We start from the raw sequence: 24,571 nt of genomic DNA, 5'->3' as shown, positions 1-24,571 counted from the left end.
TTCCTTTCTTTATTGACATTTTCAACATTTATAGACAAAGTAGTTGTGCTATCAAAATAAAGTAGTAGCCAATTATCAAAGTGGAAATCACACAGAAACCACACACTTTGCAACCCCAATTTTCCATCCACAAAAATTATCACTAAGTCATAAGTCAAAGTCTTCTCATTACTCTCCCTCCAATAAAAGAAGAGAAACTAAACAAACAAACAAAATATAGTACCCAAGAATCTTCACATAATATTGTTTTTGAAGGTTTAGGAGACATGGAAAGTGAAAACAATCTCAAGCAGAAGCAGAAGCTAGGGGTATTTGATATACTCAAAGAAGCTATTACCTTATATGTTAGAAATCTCAACTTTATCATCTTCACCTTTCTTACTTCTCTTCCTCTCTTTTGCATAATGGTTTACTTTGAAATTCAGCTTCAAAAAACCTTAATTGAAATTTTTTACATTGTTGTTAATATTCCAAAGGAGGATATTCTCGATGGATACTTTGGTTACATGCTAGATCTAATGAGTAGGGAATATTATTACCTTAAGTTTATTCAACTTGGTTTGATTTACATACTCCCTCTCCATGTTCTTGAGTTTGGAACTGCAATTGTTACTATAAATTTAGCTTCAAAGCTAAGTTCACAACAAGAGAATAATATGTCTCTTAAGGAGATGTTTCAAAATGCCGTAGATTCATCAAAATTAAGAGGCTCATTTCACACTTTTATCTATGTTGTTTTCTTGACAGCTTCTCACCAAGTTGGATTACTAGGTATAGTAATAAACTACTATTTGTTCTCAAAGCATTTGATTTTTGTGGTTTTTACTGTGATTTGCAGCTTGTTGTTTGTAATGGTGTTAAAGATGTATTTGGAATGGATTTCTACGTGGAACTTGAGTCTTGTAGTTTCAGTATTGGAGGGTATTTATGGTATTGATTCATTAGTACTCTCAGTTAATTTTAGTAGAGGGTGTCAAAGAAATGGGCTATTTATTATGCTGGTTTTTTTTGTATGGGGACATTTTTTGAGATTTTCTTGCTACTATATTGGAGGCTATGAACAAGGAAATGGAACTTTTATACAAGTTGCTTTGTTTTGCATGCTGATTCCATTGAAATGGGTGGTTTTCATGATCTATTTCCATGATTGTAAGGAGAGATACTTGGAAAAGAAAACAGATGAGGAATTAGGCAAAGATGTTAGAGTGCCTCAGAAGTAAGATGGAGGTAGTTTTCTGGTTTTTCAGCCTATTTAATATGGTTAAATAACAAATGTTATCAAGTAGTAATAATATTCTATGATAGTTTGAATACACAATGGTAAAATTTGTGATTCCCTAAAGAATGAATATATCAATTGAAAAATCGCTTTTAAATATATTAGACTGATCTATTTAAGTAAATGAATAATTTTATTATTATTATTTATATTGGAATAATTATGTTAGGCTTAAGAAAAGATAGTTCATAAAGAGGATAGGCAAGACGTTGGACAATCATCCGAGCAGCGTCATAGACCGTTAGAAGCAACGACAAAGTTCACCCAAAATCAATCTCTCACAAAAAAAAAAATACAAAACTTCTCATAACCATACGTAAGTTAGTCATGAACACAACCAAATACACTAAACTTTTCGACAATCCTATATAACAATGAATTATCTATCATTGTATTTTTTAACTAGTAAAATTGGCACACACTATGAGGCCCAGTAGAACTGACCTGAAACACACCCATTTTCATTCATCAAATGCCTTAGTCACTTTCTTCAACATGGTGGCCGAACGAGGTTCCACAACACCTACCAATGCAGGTGCAACTATTAACACCATAACATGAGGGTTTGCTGGAGGGGGAGGATCCAGCTCTTCCCTCCGGAAGTATGCCTGACATGTTCTAACAGCGAGCATCATACCCGCCAGGCTTGAAGTAGATTTGGAAAAGGAGTAGGAGCCTGAAATCACCTTTTCCAATAAAGATGCCACTAAAATTCTCCCTCATTACAATGGTCCCATTGTCATCAATGTTGTGCAATACAAAGATTGGAACGTACATCAAGTAATGATTGACTCCGGAAGGTCGACGAACGTCTTTTGAGGATTTGGTAGTACTTAGTGAAATTTCCAAAAGTTGGTTGTTAACCAATTCGACAGATTGAAGGAGATTTCGACCAAAACAAACTCAAACTCAAACTAAATAACTTTTTTTTGGTCTTATCCAGAATGTCAAAGACATGTGGTGATCAATGGAAGGCAAGTAATACATGCAGAGGTGACAAGTTGGATGGAAGACAGTTGAACATTGAAGACAATTAGTTTGCTATTATTATAAATAGGGAATCTAGCATTAGGATTCGGGGATGTCAAAAATCATTATAAACTTCAATACGAACTCAAAGTACTCATGCACAAGTGAGAAATGAGATTAATGAATGTGGTATTCTCAAACAGATATAACAGAACCTAGAGGTCTACATCGATGATATGATTATGAAGACTTCAGAAGGGGAATCGCATTGTGCATACTTGGAAGAAATCCGAGAGTCAGACAAGAGGTATAACATGCACTTGAACCTCGTCAAGTGCTCCTTCAGCGTTCAAGAGGGTAAATGCATGAGATTTATGCTAACTAAGAGAGGGATTGAGGCGAACCAAGAAAAATTCCAGGCTATTATCAACATGAGAAGCCCTTCCAATATCAAGAAGGTTCAACAACTAACAGGGTGACTAGCCACCCTAGCTCATTTTTTTTCTTATATAGGTGACAAAATGTTCTATTTCTTTGACACTTTGAAAAGGAAGGAGAAATTCAAATGGAAAAACAAGTACGAGGAGGCATTACTAAGCTAAAGATCTTTTTGATGATACTGCCCATATTGAAACACTTAAAGGTTGATGCACCCCTCTATTTGTATATGTTAGTGACTAGTTAGGCGATGAGTTCCGTGCTAGTCCAAGAGAAGAATAAAACTGAACAAATGTCTATTTCATGAGCAATGTGTTCAAAAGGGTTGAGTCCATGTACCAAAAGATCGAGAGACTAACCCTGGTGGTCGTGATAACTGCAAGGAAGTTCAAACCATACTTCCAAGAACATTGTGTAATGGTAAAAACCAATTATCTCATTCGTCAAGTTTTGGAGAAGTTGGGTCTAACGAGAATGATGATGTCTTGTTCAATGGAGTTATCTGAGTATGATATTCAATATATATAGAGAGGAAGCATCAAGTCGCAAGTATTAGCCGACTTCTTGGCGGAGTTTAGTTCGACAGTAGGAGAGGAGGCTCCCCAGAGCCACAACTATAACACCGACAATTACATTCATCTGAAGGATGCCATTGAAAGAATAATTAAGAGGGGCCGGCTATCCGAACACATCAAGGGGGGCAAGCAAGATAGAGATAAATTGCCTAAAGGTAAGTCTCCCTCAAAAATCGTGGAGGCCATTACGATCGAATGAAGTAAGGAGGCAAGCAAAGGTAAACACCCATACATAGCCACCATAACTAGAGGAGCGCCCCAAGAAAATACACCCTCCAAAGGCACCATGAAGAGGAAGGTGGCATAAATGATGGTTGTCTACCGCGAGGAAGAAAGTACAACAGAAAAAGTTCACGGTCGATCTATGTTGGAACTCTGAGACTCGGAGAAGATGGGAGGCATTCCCAGCAAAATTTACCCCCTCACAATCATTGCTACGGTTGGGTAATTTGACATATCCCAAATTCTCATTGATGATTGTAGCTTATGTGACATCATGTATTTAGAGTTGCTCGAGAAGATGGTACTAGATCGAAGCAGTTTGTTTCCATACAAAGGCTTTGATCTCCAAGTGTTCAACGAAACCACTGCCCATCCCTAGGGATACGTGGAGCTGATGGTTTCTGTTGGATAAAAAAGGACATTCAGGTGGTAAATTTTCAATTTCTTGTTGTTCCTAGAAGAAGTGTATACAATTGTATCCTTGGATGGTCCCTTGCATCCACGCTGGACGTTGTTGCCTCGCTGGTGTACCTCAAGCTTAAATATCATAACCTGCAGGGAGAACCAATTACCATCAGGCGTTGACCTAGAGGGAACAAAGAGAATATATAAAGCCATCTATAAAGATCAAGGAGAAGGCATAACCATGGAGATCAATGTCTCTTATCTCATCAGGCAACTCAAAAAGATGGGAATCCTTCCTCCAGAAATGGCCAAACCAACCAAAAATAGCGAAGGAGTAAGGGGTGGTTGGTTCACCTGGTTATGTTTCATATTATTTGATCATATCAAGTGTTGTGCTTGTATCATTTACCTCTTGTATGCGCGTGTGTGTGTGTGTGTGTGTATATATATATATATATATATATATATAATATATATATATATATATATATATATATATATATATATATGTTCCGGACTGGGCCATGACCCTAGGCACGGCACGGCCCAATGCTCGCCAAGCCCACATCCAAACGACCATGTCCACACGACCACGAGGATACGTCAGGTGGACGACAGTCCGCCCGACGAACGTCTCCCCGACCCCTTAAACACGTGTCGGACAGCGAGCGGGTCCTCCTCATACGATCTCCATCCACTCACCGTCAACCCACGTCGCGGGCACCTCAGTTGTGTCGGGCAGAGCCCTAACGGCATCCCACTCACCACGTCACCCAACTCCCCTATATTGTCGCCTTAGGGATAGGGGCAGTTGGACCAGGGGGCAGACTTTGGTCTAGGTCTTAACGCTTCTTACGCGTCCCCTGGCAGCTCCTCCTTGGGCCTAGCTAATCCAGCCCATTAGGAGCCTTGGCCCAGCGCTGGGGGCTCACTATAAATACCCCTTTCATGGCAAAGGGGCAGGTATTCTAACTCACACTCTGATAACCTCATTCTGTACCTTTTCTGACTTAAGCATTGGAGCACCTTGCAGGTACACCCCCCTCTCATTTCATTCTCCGGCCCATTAACCAAGACCGTGGAAGGCCCTCCTGATCAGGTGAGATCAGTGGCGCCGTCTGTGGGAACTAGCTATCCCCATCTTCATCAAACGAGGATCAAAAGCTCATTCATTTCTGTCCTTCCAACATGGCCGGAGAACAACATAGCGATCACAGCCGTCCCCTCGTCAACTACAACATGGACGACGGCCCGCCATCCCATGAGGCGGACGTTCGGGACGGTCATCCATCCACCCCGTCTCCAGAGCCCCAAAACAACGGAGATGTCTCTCACGCCCACAATTTAGGGGCAGAGACATTTCATCCCATTCCCGTTCCCGTTGAAGGAGACGCCGTAATGATTGCCATGGTGAATGCCCTCAATCAGGCCGGTTCTATGCTCCACCAGCAGCACGAACGAATCATGGCCCTCGAAGCCGAACGACAAGAGGCCCGGCCCCAGCCGGTGAGTAGGATACAACAACGTCCGGAGCCAACGAAGAAGCGAGGACGTCGCTCTCCCGAACCCCACGCCAGCAGGGCACGCGCCCATCGTGACGGTGGTCGAGCGAGAACATCACCAAGGCGCGGGCACAGCCCCGACAACAACGAACTGTCTCCCTTAAGGAGCGACGAGGAAGATTTGCATTGCCCCCTATCTCGGGCAATAATGGAAGCCCCGCTCCCCAAAGGCATGGAGAAACCGCCAAACCTAGCTGTGTACGACGGGACTACAGATCCCGACGATCACGTCGACAACGTCAACGCGATGCTCGACTACCGCAATGATATAACCGGGCACCTCAAATGCCGACTGTTCTCAACGACCCTCAGGAAAGGGGCCATGGCCTGGTACAAAAGCTTGGCCCCTGAGTCCATTACGTCATGGAGAGTCATGAGGTCCATGTTCACCCGGCACTTTACAGCTTCCCGTCGTCACCCCAAGACTGAGGCGACCCTTGAAGCCATAGTGCAGAAGAAGAATGAAACACTGCGCTCATACATCGAGCGATTCAACCAGGAAGCTGTCGAGGTAGATACCACCGAGCACATGAAGAAGTATCTCCTCGAGAGAGGTCTCTTACCCGGCAGTGAACTTAGCAGAGCCGTAGGGATCGAGCCTCCCCGCACCTTAAACGAGCTCCTGCATAAAGCCCAGGCCTACATCAGATACGAGGAAAAGCAGGTGGCACACAATGCCCGCAGCGGACGTAACGCTGGGGAGACCGAGCACTCAAAACGCGAGGACACGAGCATTTCCCGTCGCAACGGAGACAGACGAAGAGAAGAAAGACCTCGCGAGCTCCGGGAAGGAAGAGGCCCCGCGGGCAGATATAGCGAGTACACCTTACTGACAGCTCCTCGAGAGCGTATCCTCGCAGAATGTATCAACTCTGAATTTAAGCAGGGCAGGGTCAGGTTCCCAAAACCGTCTGCACCAAAGCCCCACACCGACAAATCAAAGTACTGCCGGTTCCACAGAAGTCACGGACACGTGACCGAAGACTGCGTCCACCTGAAAGATGCGATTGAAATTTTAATCCAAGAAGGGCACCTGAAGCAGTACACGAGGAAGAACGAAGCTCCCAGACACGACGAGCCAGAGAAGAAGAGACCCCGGGAAAACACACCCCCCGACAACTCTCCCTATCAAGTGGCCCTCTGCGTGTCACGACCGGAAGATTTCTTCCCCCCCGAACCATTGCCCGAGGGCAAGATCACTGCACTCAGCCCCTGGGAAGACTTCCCTACCACACTGGTGATATCAGGAGGAGGAACTAACGGGGAATCCGCGGCCCTCTCCGTCAAACGCAAGTTCGACGAACTCCTACTGACTGCCCCCGAGCAGAAAGCGACATTGACAAAATACCGGGGAAAATCCAACCCAATATCCTTCTTCCTGGAGGAACTCCCGGGCGGATCCCCGAACTCGGCCATCCCACTATTGATTAGAGCAAAGATGGCCAGATTCGACGTACGACGCATCCTGGTCGACGAAGGCAGCTCAGTGGATATCATGTACGTCCACCTCTTCAAGACTCTGAAGCTAGACAAGACCAACTTAGCCCCCTACGTCGGATCAGATCTCCAAGGATTCAACGGAGCAACAACCAGACCGTGGGGATATGTTGAGCTCCTCGTCACTTTCGGCGAACAAGAAACGGCCAGGGAAGTCAAAATCCAATTCCTGGTCGTAGACTGTCCGTCTCTCTACAATTGCATCTTTGGACGCCCGACACTGGCCGAACTCACTGCGGTCCCATCCACCGTCCACCTGAAGATGAAATACTACACCAAATTGGGACGTGTGGTCACCATCCATGGTGACATCGAAGCAGCCCGGCGATGCTACGACGCCGCAGTAAAAGGACAGGCCGTAGTCAGCACGAAGAGCAACTGCAACAACAAAAAACTCAAGACCGAGGATCCCGCCCGAGGAGTCAACGCCATCGACCTCGACTGTCGCGTCGGGCTGGACGAGACCGAAGAGGGGAGGTTCCCCAAGGAACGCTCTCTCGAACACCCGGTCCGACCAATCCCCGACGGGGAATTCGAACTCATTCCTCTTGGGGACGATCCGGAAAGGACGGTGAAGATAGGTAAGGGACTACCCGAGGAAACAAGAGAAGAGCTAGTAGCATGCCTCAAAGAGAACTCCGACCTCTTCGCGTGGAATGCCGCAGAAATGCCCGGGCTGGACCCCGAGATCGCGTGTCATAAGCTAGCTGTAGACCGGGCAGCCAAGCCCATAGCACAGCGTAGACGCAAGCAATCGCCCGAAAAGGCAGAGGCTGCCGAGCGAGCTGTAAAAGACCTCTTAGAGGCAAATTTTATTTCTGAAGCCCAGTACACAACCTGGCTCTCTAATGTAGTCCTCGTTAAGAAAAATAATGGAAAATGGCGTATGTGTGTTGATTATACTGATCTTAATAGGGCTTGCCCGAAAGATGCTTTCCCCCTCCCTAATATAGACTCGCTCGTTGACAACTCTGCAGGTTTTAAACTCTTGTCCTTCATGGACGCATATAGTGGATACAACCAGATCCCTATGTCGCCCGCGGACAAGAAACACACAGCGTTCATGACCCCAACGGGCAACTACTATTACAACGTGATGCCGTTCGGGCTCAAGAACGCTGGCGCTACATACCAACGCATGATGAACAAAGTCTTCAAGGACGAAATAGGGGACATGCTCGAAGTATACATGGACGACATGATCGTTAAATCACACGAGGAAATAACCCATGCTCGACACCTTACGAAGGTATTCGAACAGGCGAGACAGTGTAAAATGAGGTTCAACCCCGAGAAATGCACGTTCGGAGTCCGGGCAGGCAAGTTCCTCGGTTTCTATCTCACCGAAAGAGGGATCGAGGCCAACCCCGACAAATGCCGGGCATTCTCGGAGTTTCCGACCCCGAAAACCAAAAAATCGATCCAGTCGCTCAATGGAGTGCTCGCCTCACTCTCCCGTTTCATCGCCAAGTCCGCCCAGCACGCATTGCCATTCTTCAGACTCCTTCGCAAAGAGGCTACCTTCGACTGGACCGACGAATGCGAGCAAGCGCTACTCCATCTAAAGAAGGTTCTGTCCCAACCCCCGGTCTTGTCACGGCCATCAGAAAAGGAAACCCTATACTTGTACCTATCCGTGGCGACCGAGGCCGTCAGCGCCGTTCTAATAAGAGAAACCGACGAAGGACAAAAGCCCATCTATTTTACGAGTAAAGCACTCCAAGGTCCCGAGCTCCGATATCAGCAAATCGAAAAGGTCGCCCTGGCCCTCATCAACGCAGCGAGGAGACTACGATATTATTTCCTCGCACACACGATAAAGGTAAGGACCGATCAGCCAATCAAACAGCTGCTCGGGCGCCCGGATATGGCCGGGAGGATGCTCAAGTGGTCACTAGAACTCTCCGAATTCGACATACAATACGAAAGTAGGAAAGCCTTGAAAGCTCAGGCGCTAGCCGACTTCGTCGCGGAGATGACCCACTGCCCGACTCCAGCAGAAAGCGCCCACAAATGGACGATCTTCGTCGATGGCGCCTCTAGCACATCAGGCAGCGGGGCCGGGATCATCCTCGAAAATGAAGAAGGGATCCTGATAGAGGTATCGTTAGCGCTAGCGTTCCCAACATCAAACAACCAAGCCGAATACGAAGCCTTCCTCGCAGGCCTGAGGTTAGCCGAGGACCTGGGAGCAAAAGAGGTAAAAATATCCACCGACTCCCAGCTCGTGGCCTCACAAGTGCGAGGAGAATACCAAACCAAGAACGACAACCTCCTCGGGTACTTGTCCCTCGTCAAAGAAAAACTTGATAGATTTGAAAAATGGGAAGTTCAACACATACCCCGCGAGCACAACACACGAGCAGACGTTCTCTCGAAACTAGCCAGCACGAGGAAAAAGGGTGGGAATAAATCAGTAATCCAAGAAATTCTCCCGCGGCCCAGCATCGACAAACTACCGCCTCCACTCGAGGTCAACGCTATTGGAGATGCCCACTGTTGGATGACACCCATCTACAATTACCTCACACGAGACGAACTCCCGGCTGACCCGAAAGAGGCGACCACTGTCAAACGACGCGCATGCTCGTACGTACTCCTCGAAGGCAAACTCTACCGGAGAGGATTCTCCATCCCACTACTCAAATGCGTCGAGGAAGAGAAAGTCCCCGACATACTTGGAGAGATACACCGGGGAATTAACGCTCAGCACCTCGGCGGACGATCGCTCGCACGAAAAGCCCTTCGAGCAGGCTACTACTGGCCGACCATGCAAAACGATTCGAAAGAGCACGTCAAAAGATGTGACAAATGCCAACGACATGCCGACATGCACCTCGCACCCCCGAACGACCTCAAATCACTGTCTTCCCCATGGCCCTTCGCGTGGTGGGGCATGGACATCCTCGGACCCTTCGTCACCGGATCATATCAGAATAAATACCTCATCGTCGGGGTGGATTACTTCACCAAATGGATCGAGGCGGAGGCACTGGCTAAAATAACCGCGCAGAACATTCTCCGGTTCTTCAAACGCAACATCCTCGCTCGGTTCGGTATACCCCAGGCACTTGTCACAGACAACGGGACACAGTTCACGGACGGAGGATTCCAGGACTTCATCGCCAGCCTGGGCACCACACAGCATTTCACGTCTGTCGAGCATCCGCAGACGAACGGGCAGGCAGAGGCGGCCAACAGGGTAATCTTACGTGGCCTCAAACGCAGACTCGGCGAGGCAAAGAGGGCATGGGTCGAGGAGCTACATAGCGTCCTATGGGCCTACCGCACGACACCACATTCTACCACCGGGGAAACCCCGTTCCGACTAACTTACGGCACCGAGGCAGTCATCCCGGTGGAGATACGGACGCCAACGAGGAGGACAGAGGAGCCCCTAGACGAGGAAATGAACGATGAAACCCTTAGAGCCGAGCTCGACCTAGTCGAGGAGATACGTTCCGAAGCAGCTCTCCGGGAAACAACCCTCAAACAAAAGATAGCACTACGCCATGACGCGAAAGTCATAAAAAGAGAGTTCCAGGTCGGCACCCTGGTCCTCAGAAGAAACCAGAAAAACCCGAGAGAGGGCAAACTGGCGGCCAACTGGGAAGGCCCTTACCGCGTCCGCGACAAAACGAGCAACGGGGCCTATTACCTAGAAAACCTACAAGGAGAACAACTCGCTCGACCATGGAACGCAGAAAAACTTAGACAATATTACAGCTAAATACACCACGGGGAGACGTGGCAGGTACGACCACGCTCTTCGTCCCCAAAACCCCAGGGAGGAACCACGAGACCCGGGAACGATCCGGGGTCACATAACAAACACAACCCTCCCCGACGGTTGGGATCTTGACCAAGGCTCAACGTCGAAGTACCAAGACTGGCAGGGCACCCAGCTCGCGATGGGAGGACCCAAGCCTCGGGACCAGGGTTCGAACAACGGACCCGGGCTTCGATACCCACGGGCACAAAGCCCGACACTTCGTCGGTTCCCTAAACCGAGGAGATTAACAAAGTCGAGCAGAGTACGAATTCATACAAACAAGTATCAGACACAAACGAGCACAATGAATGATAACGAAAATATTCATGCATTAAAAACGATAAGAGTGGCCGAAGCCAAGTACGCCCGAAGGCCATATTACAACGCCCGAAGGCCAAAATACATAAGGCACGCAGGCCATGATAAGAAAAACATATAAACTAAGACTCCGCTCGGAGCTCCTCTTCATCCTCTTCTTCTTCTTCTCCCCCCAGCTCCTCCTCCACTTCAAACGGGCAGATGATCTCACCATCCCGGACGCAGCAGTTATAGGCCGACCCTTCCGTCACCAACTCAGGGTTCAGAAGCCCGAGCTGCTCGACAGCATTGTCGAAACCCTCTTTGAAGCAGGCCACAAGATCTTGGTTGAGAGTCCGAATATGCCCTAGCAGCTCACCGCGCGAGCCAAAGGCGCGTTCCTCCTCGGTCTCATCTGCCAGAGGACGGACCTTTCCCTCGAGAGACTCAACCTGAGCCCGTAGGTAGGCGTTGTCCTCGGTCAGCTTCTGATGGTCGACCACCTGCTCTTCCAGGCTCGCCTTAGCAGCCTTCAACTGGTCCCTCTCCCTTTCCACCTCCTCCAGCTTCTGGCGCAGCCCTTCCTGCAGCTGATGCTCTTCTTTGTAGTCCGACAGATCTTGAGATAGTCTTTCCTTCTCCGTCCGAACCTGCAAAAGGGCTTCCTCCAGCGAGGCGGTGGAGACCGAAGTGTCGGTCAGAACCATGGCCGTCTCCATCACCCGGATGACGGCAGCAATATCCCTGGCCAGATCTTTCCTCCGGGCAGCAACATCCTGGTCCAGAATAGCCTTGGCCTCAGGCGCAGGCACAGCAATCGACTCCTCGGCCTTGAAGAACGACCGTTCCACATAGCAGGGAGGCAGAAGATAGCTGCCCGGTCCATGCGAACCTCCTGGAGACGACCTGGTAAGGCCCCCAGCCGGACGCTTCCGTTTATGGAGGGGAGAAGCCGCTGGCGACGGACTGCTATCAGGAATGGTGATCGGGTTAAGCCGAGGAGGAGAGGAAGGAATCACGCTCGCCGCCTGCGAGGGACCGACCCCGGCATCGCCAGCAATCTCCGAGACACGGGCCGCAGTTTTCTTCTTCTTCTTGGGCACCCGGTCAGGAGCGCCGACCTGATTCGCCAGCTTCAGCACCCGATCACGAGCATTGGGCATGGCACCTGCAAATAAATTACACACAAACGTTAGCGACCGAAGTCATAAACAGAAATAAAAAGCTAAACAAAGTCTGCCTACTCAATAACGCCAGAGCTTCCTCCTCGGTATCACACTCGAGCAGAGCCTTCGTATTGATATAACGCGTCTCGGTGATTAGCTCCCCGGCCTCATCCAGGTAGGGCACGCCCTGTCGATTCGCCCAGAACGCCAAGCTGAAGCTCTGCACGTAATCGACCAGCTTCTTGTACGCGAGCCTATCCTCCTCGCCGAGCATCGCGTACTTGACCCGGTAATGCGCTGTGGAGAGATCGAAATGATCACGCTGCCACCTCAGCGGTATCTTCGACATCAGCGTCTCCTCCCCGTTGGGTTCCCGTTGATAGTAGTAGAGAGAGTGAAGGGCAGCCCGGGTAATCGGCATCACCACGTACCACCGGCTTTTGAAATGGCGAACAGAATCCTCGTACGTCTTGAACAGACGCACGGGCTGCTTGAAAGAAACCCAACTGTGGCGGCCACGGGAACCGGACCTCTGGAGATGGAACACGTGGAAGAAGAGAGCCCGGGTGCAACCAATGCCGAGGAACTGGCAAACTAACTCGAATGCCCGCATAAATGCGAGGGCATTAGGATGTAGTTGGGACGGCGCCAGCCGGAGCCACTTGAAGACCGACATCTGGAAGGAGCTGAAGGGCAGTCTCATCCCCGCCTCACGAAAAGCAAATTCATACATGGTGAACTGCTTCCCCGGGAAATGATGACAAACGCGGTCTTCTTCCTTGGGGGCGCAGCAATACCAGTTCGGTGGATCCTCCCGGTTTATGGCCTCGACCATAGCGTGAGCAGTGATGGCTTCGTCACAGAAGTCTGATTCCTCCTCCAAGGGCTCGTCCGCAACCCAGGAGAAGTCGACCTGCCCGGAAGAGGAGGCGTGTTCGGTACCATCTCGGACACTCCCATCCCCGACAGGGAGACGAGCGATTGTCGCGTCGTCGGTGGAGGACCCAGAATCTTCCTTCCTCGGTCGTAAGCGCCCGGTAACACCTGAAACGCAGACAGAAAGAGTGAATTCGACGTCGTATCAAATCCACCCTTCCACCGCAGGTCAAGTGAAAGGGCGTAGCGGCGACGGACACTAACCGTGCTCAACTCGGTGGCCCGCGCATTCTATGGAGACCGGGCATAAACTTCATACAACCTACGCAGGTGTTGCCCGGCATATGAAGTTTATGCCCGGTACAGTAGGATCCCAACCCTATTTTCTACCATCTAATATACACCTACAGTCCACTACACTGTCCCTAAGTTAAACCTAACCACATTTCTACGAAAATAGCATGCGTTTGACAGAAAACAACAAGGAAAAAGAATGGGTCACAGTGGAAAACCATACCTGACATAGTTAAGTTGAAAAGGTACGGTGGTGTCCGAGCAGAAGACGGTGGTTCAGATAGGAGGACGGGCGGAGACGGCGGTCCAGACGGTTGAGAGAGCAAACGAGAGAGAATGTGGAGAACTCCGATGAACGCGTGAGCAAAAAGAAAAAGTGGAAATGAAGTTACTCAACCCCCTTTTATAGGGCTTGGCACGTGGACCAACACGCTAGGTCATCATTGCCTAGCCTGCCTACGCCGTCTTTGCACGCGAAACAAAGCGACCCCACTAATTCTGAGACACGTCTGTCAAAGATGAGAAGCTGAAACGACCCGAGCACCTATCCGTCTCCTCGACTCACCAAGACGCCACCTCCCCGCGTCATACCCACGTTTACTACAAGGAAGGCGCAGATCAACCGATCACCTCCATCCCCGACATTCCCGAAGAAAGGGTCGGTCATGAATAGGTCTGGTACGACCTCGCCTATCTAACGATCAAGCTTCCCCATCGTCTCGGGGAACCCTTAGTTGAAACATAAGTCATCCCTCTGGCTCAGAGACTCGACTTGGGGGGCTCCTGTTCCGGACTGGGCCATGACCCTAGGCACGGCACGGCCCAATGCTCGCCAAGCCCACATCCAAACGACCATGTCCACACGACCACGAGGATACGTCAGGTGGACGACAGTCCGCCCGACGAACGTCTCCCCGACCCCTTAAACACGTGTCGGACAGCGAGCGGGTCCTCCTCATACGATCTCCATCCACTCACCGTCAACCCACGTCGCGGGCACCTCAGTTGTGTCGGGCAGAGCCCTAACGGCATCCCACTCACCACGTCACCCAACTCCCCTATATTGTCGCCTTAGGGATAGGGGCAGTTGGACCAGGGGGCAGACTTTGGTCTAGGTCTTAACGCTTCTTACGCGTCCCCTGGCAGCTCCTCCTTGGGCCTAGCTAATCCAGCCCATTAGGAGCCTTGGCCCAGCGCTGGGGGCTCACTATAAATACCCCTTTCATGGCAAAGGGGCAGGTATTCTAACTCACACTCTGATAACCTCATTCTGTACCTTTTCTGACTTAAGCATTGGAGCACCTTGCAGGTACACCCCCCTCTCATTTCATTCTCCGGCCCATTAACCAAGACCGTGGAAGGCCCTCCTGATCAGGTGAGATCAATATATATATATATATATATATATATATATATATATGGAAATAGTAAATAAAGTGATGATTTCTTGAACAATCTTTTCTTTATGACTATGCATAACGATAAGAAATCTGGGATAACCAAAGATATTGATGCTCTGTGGGCACACAAAGTTAGGGTGTGGTTAGAGACGCTTTACACGTCTGATTGAAGCAATAATTCACCATATAAAGTCAGGGGTGCTATCGGAGAAATTTTGCACGTCCGACTAAAACATTAAATTCCCCACATAAAGCCATGGGTAATGTCGGAGATTCTTTTCACGTCCGACTAAAGAAATCAATTCCCCACCTAAAGTCAGGGTGATGTCAGAGAAGTTTTGCACATTTGGCTAAAGTAATCAATTCCACACAAACAATAACGACCCAGTCTCGTCTAGCAGCTAGCTATTCCAGATGTCGTGGTGGGTTGGCCACACGTCTACCTATGATTGGGTTTTCATTTGTTAGGGTGAATGGGATCGACCATTAACTAGGAAGGGCCCCAGTGACGTCCAATTAGCTTTAAGGGAAGAACTTGTAAGTTCACAAAGATCCAAAGCCATGCCCTCATGATCAAACAAATGCACCTCAAGCAGGTAACAAAAAGAATCTCATTTCATACAAAGTATTTTTACATACTCTTCCATTACAAAGTACTATACAAACATTACATAAAAAAACGGAGGATCCTGACAGGTCTAATTCTGTAGAGAAACAATTTCCCCATCTTCGACTGCTTTATTCGATCGAATTTTCTCCTTGGAAAGCATCAAAGGTTGGTGGAAATGTTCCACTTGATGCAAAGCATTTTCAAACGACTCTGAAACCTCCTCAAGGGTGGAACTCGTACAGTTAGCCAACAATTAGGTTAGCAAATCATTCTGAGAACTCAAGAACTCTAATTATTTTTTAGCATACCCTAAACTCCTTCGAACAGTGGATAGAGCTTGGTCCTTCATCGCCACGACCCTCACCAGATGAGCCACCTGGTCGAAAATAGAACCAGCGAGCTTCAAGGGAAGCAAAACATTCTTCACCCTAGAAAGAGAGGTAAAATCTTTCTTTACTTCATGCAGGTACCTATCCTACTGAAGCTTCAGGTCATGGATGTTGTCCTCCATCTGTTTCTTTTGAGCACGATTCCAGTCAGACCAAAAAGCATGTCAGTGACTAGATAGCAAGAGCAGCTGAGGCACACCAGATGTATCGAGCTAGAGTACCCAAAACTTCCTCTAGAATAGGCCCGACAAATTTAGCCAATTAAGCGCAATCCTCATCCAAATGAGGAGGTTGGCATCCCCCGATAGAGCAAGAACTGGATCCTGGTAGTAAAGGGTGGGCAATCAGACCTGAGACATTTGGCACATTCGGCAAGTTCTTCGCATTGACGTTATTCCTGACCGGTTGTACTCCCCGCCTTAGAAGTTGGAACTGCTCTTCATTATCCATATATTCTGCATACAATTATGAGTGAACCAAATACATCAAAGATATGCAAATAAAAAACATCAGAAACACAAAGATTATGTAGCTTACAAAAGATGGGGTTTCTCTCTTCCTGAGAGCGAGCTCTTATCAGCAACTGGACGTCAATAAGACACTTAAACGTTTCTTTTAGACATTCTCTATAAGAACACCTTCTCATATGTATCCCAGATTATTGATAAACTTCATTAACTGGCTCTTATGATACTGAGCCTCATCGTGGATATCCTTTTCCTGGTATTATACAAAAATACGGTTCCCAACAAAAAGTGACCCTCATTCCAATACTTGGAGAATAGATCGGCACATCAGCCTTCCACTCCGTCTTCGATATCACAAAATATAGCATGAGCTTCAAGGTTGATAGTGGTCATCAAAAAGAATCGCTCCTCAAAGGACTGAAGCTCCGGAAGAGGTCCAATGTCGTGAATAGTTGACTTAAAGTAGCGTAATCCTCTCTTTGTTTGGGATGTCGGGTCACGACGACATCTTAATAAATGAAAGATGAAGTTGCTAAGGAGCCATGACCAAATGTTTCAGAACCTCTATCTCAAAGACAGTGAAAGGGGGACAAAGGCTCATGGTGGAAAAATCACATTTATAAAAGGAATGGCGCAAACACCATACTTGTCGCATATTCTTTCGTCCTCGTAAGGACTCAAAAATCCCCCCATAAGAAGATGGACCAACTTATGTAAAAGCGGTATCAAGACTACCTGCTTTAGCGAAAGCAGAAAGAATGGAAGAATAAATAGGATCCACCCAAGAAGATGAAGTATCCTTTTGAAAATTATGAATATTTTATGTTATTTCTTGCTCATATCGCACTCTACCGCATCGAAAGCAACAATCAGCTATCACATGTGTGTTCTCCTCTCATTTCTTGGTCAAAAAGTAACAGAGAGTATCACATTTGATTTCTATGTTAAAATGTACTTAAACAGTTTTCCATTTTAGAATTTAAAGAAAAAAATGATAATCAAATCCAGGTAAGATATTTAAAAAATCATCTTATCAAAGAATGTCAACCATTTTTTATAACCACGCCAACTTTCGTTAGAGAAAGTAGATGACACAGACCAAAATTGTGGAACAAATTTTTTTAAGATCATTATTCAAATAAAAAAACTAAAATTAAATTATGAATTATTATAGGGACGAAAAACATATTTAACTCTTTTTTATTACTTTATGACTTGACTTTATTTTAAAAGATATTAGAATTAGTCTTTAAATTTATAGTTTTTATTTTGTCATTTTTTCTTCTATTTTTATCTTTATTTTTAAACTAAAATTCATATTTATCCTTTACAATTTATTATAATTTAAATAAAATAAATGTTTTAAAAGAATTAATAACAAAATTCAAACTTTGAATATTTAAAAAAATCATGAATCTCTTAGTAAAATTTCCCTCCATTTTTTTTTGCGTTTGTTTTCATTTTCTTCTCTTCCTCCACCTATTTCAATTTGTTCTCTATTTGTTTTCGTCCAATTACTCCATTCTCTTCTCTTCCTCTGCTAAGATTTTGCCTTCAATCAATGATTTGATTCTATTTTCGTTCAACATCTAACAAAGATGATGAAGTTCAGTTGTTTATTGGCAATTCAGCAACACAAAAACTTGGTTACCAATCCAATCCCAGAGAAACTACATCACTATAGATGAATTGAAGAAATAAAAAGCAACCATTTCCATTAAACAAAATTTTCATCTTCCAGCTAATCATAATTCAACATTTAAATTGTTGATAAATGAATCCATCAACTATGCCATTATCACCTACAACACATCTCCTGAAATAAACAAAGTACTCTTCAATGTCAAATTTAACCACTGACTTATTCGGCGACCGCCGCATGAGCTCGAGAATCTTCTCAAGTTTCTTTGGAACCAATCTTCCTCTTCGCAAACGACGGCAAACAGAAAGCTGCTGTATGAATCTGGAATTGAAGGCAGAGATAGATATAAGTATAACTCGTAAAAGATAAAGATGAGAGAAATAGTAATTCGGAAAAGAAGGAGGGAAAATGCAAAAGTTGGTTGGAGCAACAGACCTCTGAGTTGTAGAATTTGAGTGGTCTTACTGACTTTTGACAGTCTTTTTGATCAATGGGATTCACCGGATGCTTGAAATCAACAAGAGGTCCCTCCGTTGAGCAAAGCATAAAACCAATCATCCCACTAACACGAAAAAATAAAAGAAACATAAATATGGATTATCGTATACAAGATTGTCCGTTACAATCTAAAACTTGCGCGCCTCCTTGAGAAAAACATACCTAGGGTATGTAGGAACTGTAGTCCAAGCATAGTTGACAGAGCCTTTAAAGATATGCCGACAATTGGATACAATGTCCTCGATTATATCCATATGAAGCCATATACTTTCTGCCTGAGTGCACATAACTCCTCCCGGACGAAGAGCCCTCGCCACCGACTGAAAAAACGGCTTTTCGAAAAGCTCCTGAGCAGGACCTTAAGGATATCAAATGTAACATTAACTTCCCTTTATAAACAAGTTTATGTCACAGAAAACTATAATGTTATTATTACACATGCAGCATACCGATAGGGTCAGATGAATCCACTATAACTGCATCATAAGTTCCTTCTGGAGCTGCCTTCAAAAATGCAACTCCTAGTCCATCGTGCAAAAAGTCATCATGAGATACAATTTAATATAACACCTTGTAAGTAATTTTTACATTGTCAATCGAATATAGTCGTTAGATCATTAAAAGCATTTGACTTTTATCATAACTTCTCGATGAAGAGTAAATTACTTATGACTAGTTGTGATTTGTTGACATTGTAAAACTTTTGACAGCGACAATGTAGCAAAATTAAACTCAAATCTTTACGAGAAACTATTAGAGTAGGTGGTTGTACCATCACCGATGCGAAGTGTCACGCGTGGATCGTTAAACCCTACTGCAACTTCAGGGAAAAATTGTTTGGAGACCTGGACAAAGTGAAGAGTTCAATATTTACAATGAGTACTATATACTGCATCTAGAAGTCACGATTTAAATTGCAGTTGTGGTCACAGGAGTGTCACGATGTATGAAATTTCAGACAAATGAGGTTGACATTCCCACAATTATAGTTGCAATTTTTTCGCGGATACTCCAAAAACCTTGACATTACATCCACATTTTGGAATCGTGTTATTAAGCTTTAGTTAGAGACGAGAAAGAACATAGTAAAACTTTGTGTGGCCTACTCACTTCAACAACCATATTGTCAATTTCACAAATGTCTATCTTTTCAATTGAAGAATGACGTGCTACTTCCCGCAGGACTCCTCCATCACCTCCACCAATAACCAAAACCTAGAAGAGAAAATTACAGTGAAAATGAAGAACATAAGTTCGGTGACAAAACATGCAATATAAACATAAGTCATGTTTGGATAAACGACTCAATTCAGTGCTTATAGTATAAGCTCTTATCACATAAGTTCCTTTGTATAAGTTATTTCTATAAGAAAAGAAGATTAAATAAAGTCAAACTATTTTTATATAACCTATAAGTTGTTTTCATAAGCTATCCTTACGAACTTATAAAATGTTGAAAGTTATTTCCACAAGCTTATCAAACAAACAGTCGCATAAGTGCTTATACTAGTAAATAAGCTCAAATAAGTGAATCAAAATAGACTCATATACTAAAATTTCCTTGACGCATAGAAGTATCAATGACCTTTTTGGGGTTTGGAATAGAGCAGAGAGGAAGATGAGTGATCATTTCTTGGTAGGCACATTCGTCCCTTTCTGTGAGCTGAATAACTCCATCCAAAACAAGGACTTTACCGTATGTTGATGACTGCAAAAGACGACACGGCATTGCATTGAGATTATAGATAGGATAAGAAACATAGTATAGAGAAAAATGCAATTGCAACTTCAAAAATTGACTGGCACTTCATGTACGTACCTGGAAAACCATGACTTTCTGGTATTCAGACTTTCCTTGAAACAAAATCTTTTCTATCTTCAAAGAATGAGCTTCTCCTACAAAATTACAATCAGATTTCAATTCATGAGTTATATTACAAAAAGATATATTTTACTAAAAGGTTATAATGTGCAATTATTGCTAAGGATTTTAGCACTTGCTTACTACACATGTACTATACTCTAGATCGAAAATACATGTGAAAATTGCAGGAATTGGTACCAGAAAACGAAGATGAATTGACTTCACACAAAAGTAGGCTTAAACTACTACATGTTCATATGTCAAAATAGAAAACAAACATAACCATTACACAACAAATTATGCAGGAAGATAACATGTAAGATGATAGGTAGGAAAAGAAGTTGTTATAAAATAAAAACCACAACAGAATAAATTGCTCCATGAAAGCATTTTTGAAAAGCTTGATTGATACCTATATGTGTAAACATATGCTGGTAAATGCCAAAGAAATTATAAACAAAAACTCAATTCAAGTCACTAATTTTAAGAATCAGAGTGAAAAAAGGTGGAAATTGGACAGAAACTGTTCTGGGCCGTTCGCAAGGCCCACGAAGAAGACCCAATAACAAGTATTGAAGAAGAAGGCGCACGGAATAGGTGGACCTCATCCCTACCAAGGACACACGATCACGCCCCCACTACATCTCTCACTGTCAAATCTAATCGAACCACAACCTACACAAGGCACCAAATCACATGCGGACGGTGTTAACCACCCATACTATATAAAGACGAGATTGCGTTATTTCAGGTATTGAATCTATTCCCTCTCTAGAACTTTTCACTCAGTCACTAACTAGGTCGTTGGAATGCTATACTTGCATGTCCACCTCCTCTCCACCGCACCGGAAGTCTGATCCAACGGTTCTGAGCCCTATTTCATCACTCATCTCTAGTTCCATTAGCGGAGCAGAAACCAAGAGAAAAAAAGATAACTGAATCATAAAAATCAAACAGATAACCAAATCCAAACCTCTTCACAAAGAAACAAACTCCTTGAAAAGTGGATGAAAGCAAGAAACCAAAACAAGGTAAGTTTTCCATAACTATATAAAATATAAACCAACAAGTTTAAACACTATAAATTTCCTTTCCTAGCAACAAAACCTATGAAGCATTAACTCAAATACAAACAAGGCAAAGCTCGATTTTTTTGAATCAACATGCAAAAGGGTAGATAAAAAATAAAATAAAAAAACTAACCAGGCCACATTGGGCTAATTTCAGAGAACCACCCAGGAATCACAGATGAAACACCATTACCACTCGGGTCCTTATCACCGCCTTCAACATCCATGGAAACAGCAGAAACAGAAAAACCATTACTCTTTTCATCGTCATCTCTATGCTCTTTCATGGAGGATTCCAGTTCCACCGTGCTCTCTGCAGCCATCAGTGAATTATCAGATAGGAGTCTGTTTGGATGTTAGTGGGTTCGTGATTGAGATATAATTGGAGAAATGGAATATAGAATAAAGGGGAAAAGGGTGTGGGGTGGGTCAGATTGTAGAACGGAAAGGAATCTGCTTTTGAAGAGATGCGATTGAGAAATGTGAGGTGGTTTTGGATTGGGGATAGTGAATTCTCAAACACTGTCTTAGGATATTATGCATGTTACGTGTTTTGTTCTTTCTGACCAAAAAGAAGAACCGAAAGTGATACTAACAAGTGTGGAAAATAGTGGTTCTCATTCTCCATAGTCATGAAATAAGTGAGGATTAAAATATTTTGGTTCCTTTTTTAGAAATTAAAATGCTTAAAAACCCAAATTTTCCCCTCAATTATATCTATACTCTACAATATAATTTTTTAAGACTAAAATGCTATCATTTAAATAAATTATATTTTTGAAAATTCTGGTTTTTATTTCATTTTTGTTGGTTTCCGGAATAACATTTTTGTCATTGTAAACCGGAACTCATAGAGTAAGTCTTCCGGTTCACAAACAACACACCATAACTCTTTGTACAAGATTTCCGGTTCGCTCCAGATTTGAGACGTTGAACCGGAACTCTTGCAAAAAGACATTCGGTTTTCAAACGGTTTTCCGGAAGTCTTCTTAAAAGACTTTCAGTTTTGAAAATTGTTTACCGGAACTCTTCTTAAAAGACTTTCGATTTTCATTTAATTAACCGGAAGTCTTATGGAAAGTGTTCTGGTGATCAAACTAAATTTTTATCAAACTGGAACTCTTTTTAGAAGTGTTCTGGTGATCAAACTAAATTTTTATCAAACTGGAACTCTTTTTAGAAGTGTTCCGGCGCATTTTTCTTTTTTAAAATTTATAAAAAAAAATTATAGTGGTTCGAAGACGAGGTGCCGACGGTAGGATTGTAGACCGTAGTTTAGGACGGGGTGCCTCTACATCTACATCAGAATCGGTTGGCTATCCAAGAGGGTCGTACGATACGTCTCTTTTGGTAAAGTACGAGCATCATGTTGCTCGACATTTATGGTTTGGTGAGGTATATAAATGACGTATATTTGAAATTGAATAATATTTGAACATTTTATATTGTGTTTTATAATATGTGTTTTAATTGTTTTAAGGAGAGAGGTCCGAAGAAAGAGTTGAAGGTTGATGGGCACAGACTTAAGCTAACATCGAGGGTTCCACTAGCTCTTCCACAATATATGGAGAGTTGGGTTTCTAGGTCCGGGTTATCTTCACTTCAGAGAACTAGTTTGACGAAGATAGACACAAATCTGGTATCCACATTTATGGAGAGATGGCATCTAGAGACATCTTCGTTTCACATGTAGTTTGGTGAGATGAGCATTACTTTGGATGACGTCTCTTGTCTGCTTCACTTGCCCATCAGGGGTGTGTTCTGGAGCCCTCAAGATGTCACTAAAGAGGTTGTTGTTGACTACTTATGAGTGGCACAGAGTGAGGCACAAACATATGTTTGTAGCTGCATAGGTTCTTATTATTAATTGGAGTGGTTATACGATTTATTCGTACAAAATAGAGTTGCCTCTAGCTGGGCATATGCGACTAGAGCATATTTGTTGATGTTGGTAAGTTGCATAACTTTTGCCGAAAGACCTTTACGCTTTTAGTTGGGCATATGATATTGATGTTGATTGGATTGGTTACCATCAGAGCGTTATTGTTGTGATTCGTCTTATAACATTGGCCACCACTCCATCTGATATAGAAGATGGATACCTGGAGTGGTATCATTGTGTTTCGCATCCTCGTTTGGTCTCGCCCCATCGTGATGAACCAAGAGAGGTGTCAGTTCCTGTTTACGAAGCATGACCATCTGATCCTAATTGGGCTCGTGTTTTTACATTGATTCATCATTATCTCAGACAAGTTAATGTTGAAGAGGAAGACCCGTAGATTGCTGATTTATTTGAAGCTTTACATATTTCTCGTTCATATTGATTTACGTATTAACTTTTAGAAGTGAATGTATTAAAACTGACATAATATAATATTCATGTTTTGATTACATATTTATGCTAATATAATATTCATGTTTTGATTACATATTCATGCTAATATAGGCGTAAGTAATTATAAATGTTGTAGACGTCCTGCAAATCCTAACATCCAAGACGTTGTTGTTGGACAACGAAACTTCTTCCAATTTAATGTGACTGGTGGCAGCAGAAACCCCTATTTCATGTTTACTTGATAACAATAATTAAAACATATATTTAATAAAGTGAACTAAGTAAAATAATTGAAACAGTAAGTCATACAAAATAAAATACGTACCTGAACCCAATGATTTTGGTTAACAAAACCAATGCAATAAATGGAGACATTTGATGAATGTGAACTTGTCATAGGAAAGAAAGTCATGCACTGATTGCCTAAACAGACAAGTACAACATTATAGTGATTCGCTATCAAGTAACATATATCTGGTAGAGTCAACCATTTTTATGGATGTTGTGAACCAAAGGATTCTATCATCAAAAATTCTCTCACTTCTGCTAACCGACTACAAAATAATTTGTCATACAGACTTGACCTTTCCTTGTCTATTATTTCCAACTCCAAGTCTCGAAGAACCATTGACTAACCATCCTCGTCATATCCATGCAATGACTCTAAATCCACAATTACCATTTGATACAATATTAACTCCATCTTCAATGTATGACATAATATGATTAGGAAATTGAAGAGTGAAATGTTTCTTTTATTGTGGTTGCTTCTTTGATAATTTCAACTTCTTCGAAGTCTGTGATGGTTGAGATTGCCTCTATGAAGATTGAGATGTCTTATCAACATACTCGTGATACGAAGGGTCCCTATAAACATCATATCATGCTGATTTTTTTCCTTTTTTCTTCACTCCTCCTTTGATTTTTAATTTCTCAGGTGGTGA

General features: G+C 44.1%; 3 protein-coding genes across 3 annotated transcripts; 2 read left to right on the top strand and 1 right to left on the bottom strand.

Annotated features, from left to right (window-relative positions):
• The first annotated feature begins 266 nt into the window (after positions 1 to 266).
• Positions 267 to 1,220, top strand: LOC127137113 (uncharacterized). Its single transcript, XM_051063598.1, has one exon. The coding sequence runs from the start codon at positions 267 to 269 to the stop codon at positions 1,218 to 1,220; it is 954 nt and encodes a 317-aa protein (XP_050919555.1).
• A 3,856-nt stretch (positions 1,221 to 5,076) lies between these two features.
• Positions 5,077 to 10,677, top strand: LOC127137112 (uncharacterized). Its single transcript, XM_051063597.1, has 2 exons — positions 5,077 to 8,769; positions 10,015 to 10,677. The coding sequence occupies exons 1-2, from the start codon at positions 5,077 to 5,079 to the stop codon at positions 10,675 to 10,677; spliced, it is 4,356 nt and encodes a 1,451-aa protein (XP_050919554.1).
• A 6,854-nt stretch (positions 10,678 to 17,531) lies between these two features.
• Positions 17,532 to 21,991, bottom strand: LOC127075103 (spermidine synthase 2). Its single transcript, NM_001426843.1, has 9 exons — positions 21,426 to 21,991; positions 20,178 to 20,254; positions 19,944 to 20,066; positions 19,469 to 19,573; positions 19,131 to 19,203; positions 18,808 to 18,879; positions 18,521 to 18,716; positions 18,296 to 18,422; positions 17,532 to 18,181 (listed from the first exon to the last, which is right to left on the bottom strand). The coding sequence occupies exons 1-9, from the start codon at positions 21,613 to 21,615 to the stop codon at positions 18,116 to 18,118; spliced, it is 1,029 nt and encodes a 342-aa protein (NP_001413772.1). The 5' UTR covers positions 21,616 to 21,991; the 3' UTR covers positions 17,532 to 18,115.
• Positions 21,992 to 24,571: the final 2,580 nt, after the last annotated feature.

Source organism: Lathyrus oleraceus, chromosome 4, assembly GCF_024323335.1.
Source record: "Lathyrus oleraceus cultivar Zhongwan6 chromosome 4, CAAS_Psat_ZW6_1.0, whole genome shotgun sequence".
NCBI lineage: Eukaryota > Viridiplantae > Streptophyta > Magnoliopsida > Fabales > Fabaceae > Lathyrus > Lathyrus oleraceus.
The sequence above is the reverse complement of the archived record's forward strand: the minus strand, read 5'-3'. Positions and strand labels throughout refer to the sequence as shown.

Coding starts and splice junctions, on each gene's coding strand:
- LOC127137113 (XM_051063598.1), top strand. CDS start 267: ATGGAAAGTGAAAACAATCTCAAGCAGAAGCAGAAGCTAGGGGTATTT.
- LOC127137112 (XM_051063597.1), top strand. CDS start 5,077: ATGGCCGGAGAACAACATAGCGATCACAGCCGTCCCCTCGTCAACTAC. Junction 8,770..10,014: donor TCCTCGCACACACGATAAAG/GTAAGGACCGAT, acceptor GGTATACCCCAG/GCACTTGTCACAGACAACGG.
- LOC127075103 (NM_001426843.1), bottom strand. CDS start 21,615: ATGGCTGCAGAGAGCACGGTGGAACTGGAATCCTCCATGAAAGAGCAT. Junction 18,880..19,130: donor GACACTTCGCATCGGTGATG/GTACAACCACCT, acceptor ACGATGGACTAG/GAGTTGCATTTTTGAAGGCA. Junction 18,423..18,520: donor ACAGTTCCTACATACCCTAG/GTATGTTTTTCT, acceptor TTTTCGTGTTAG/TGGGATGATTGGTTTTATGC.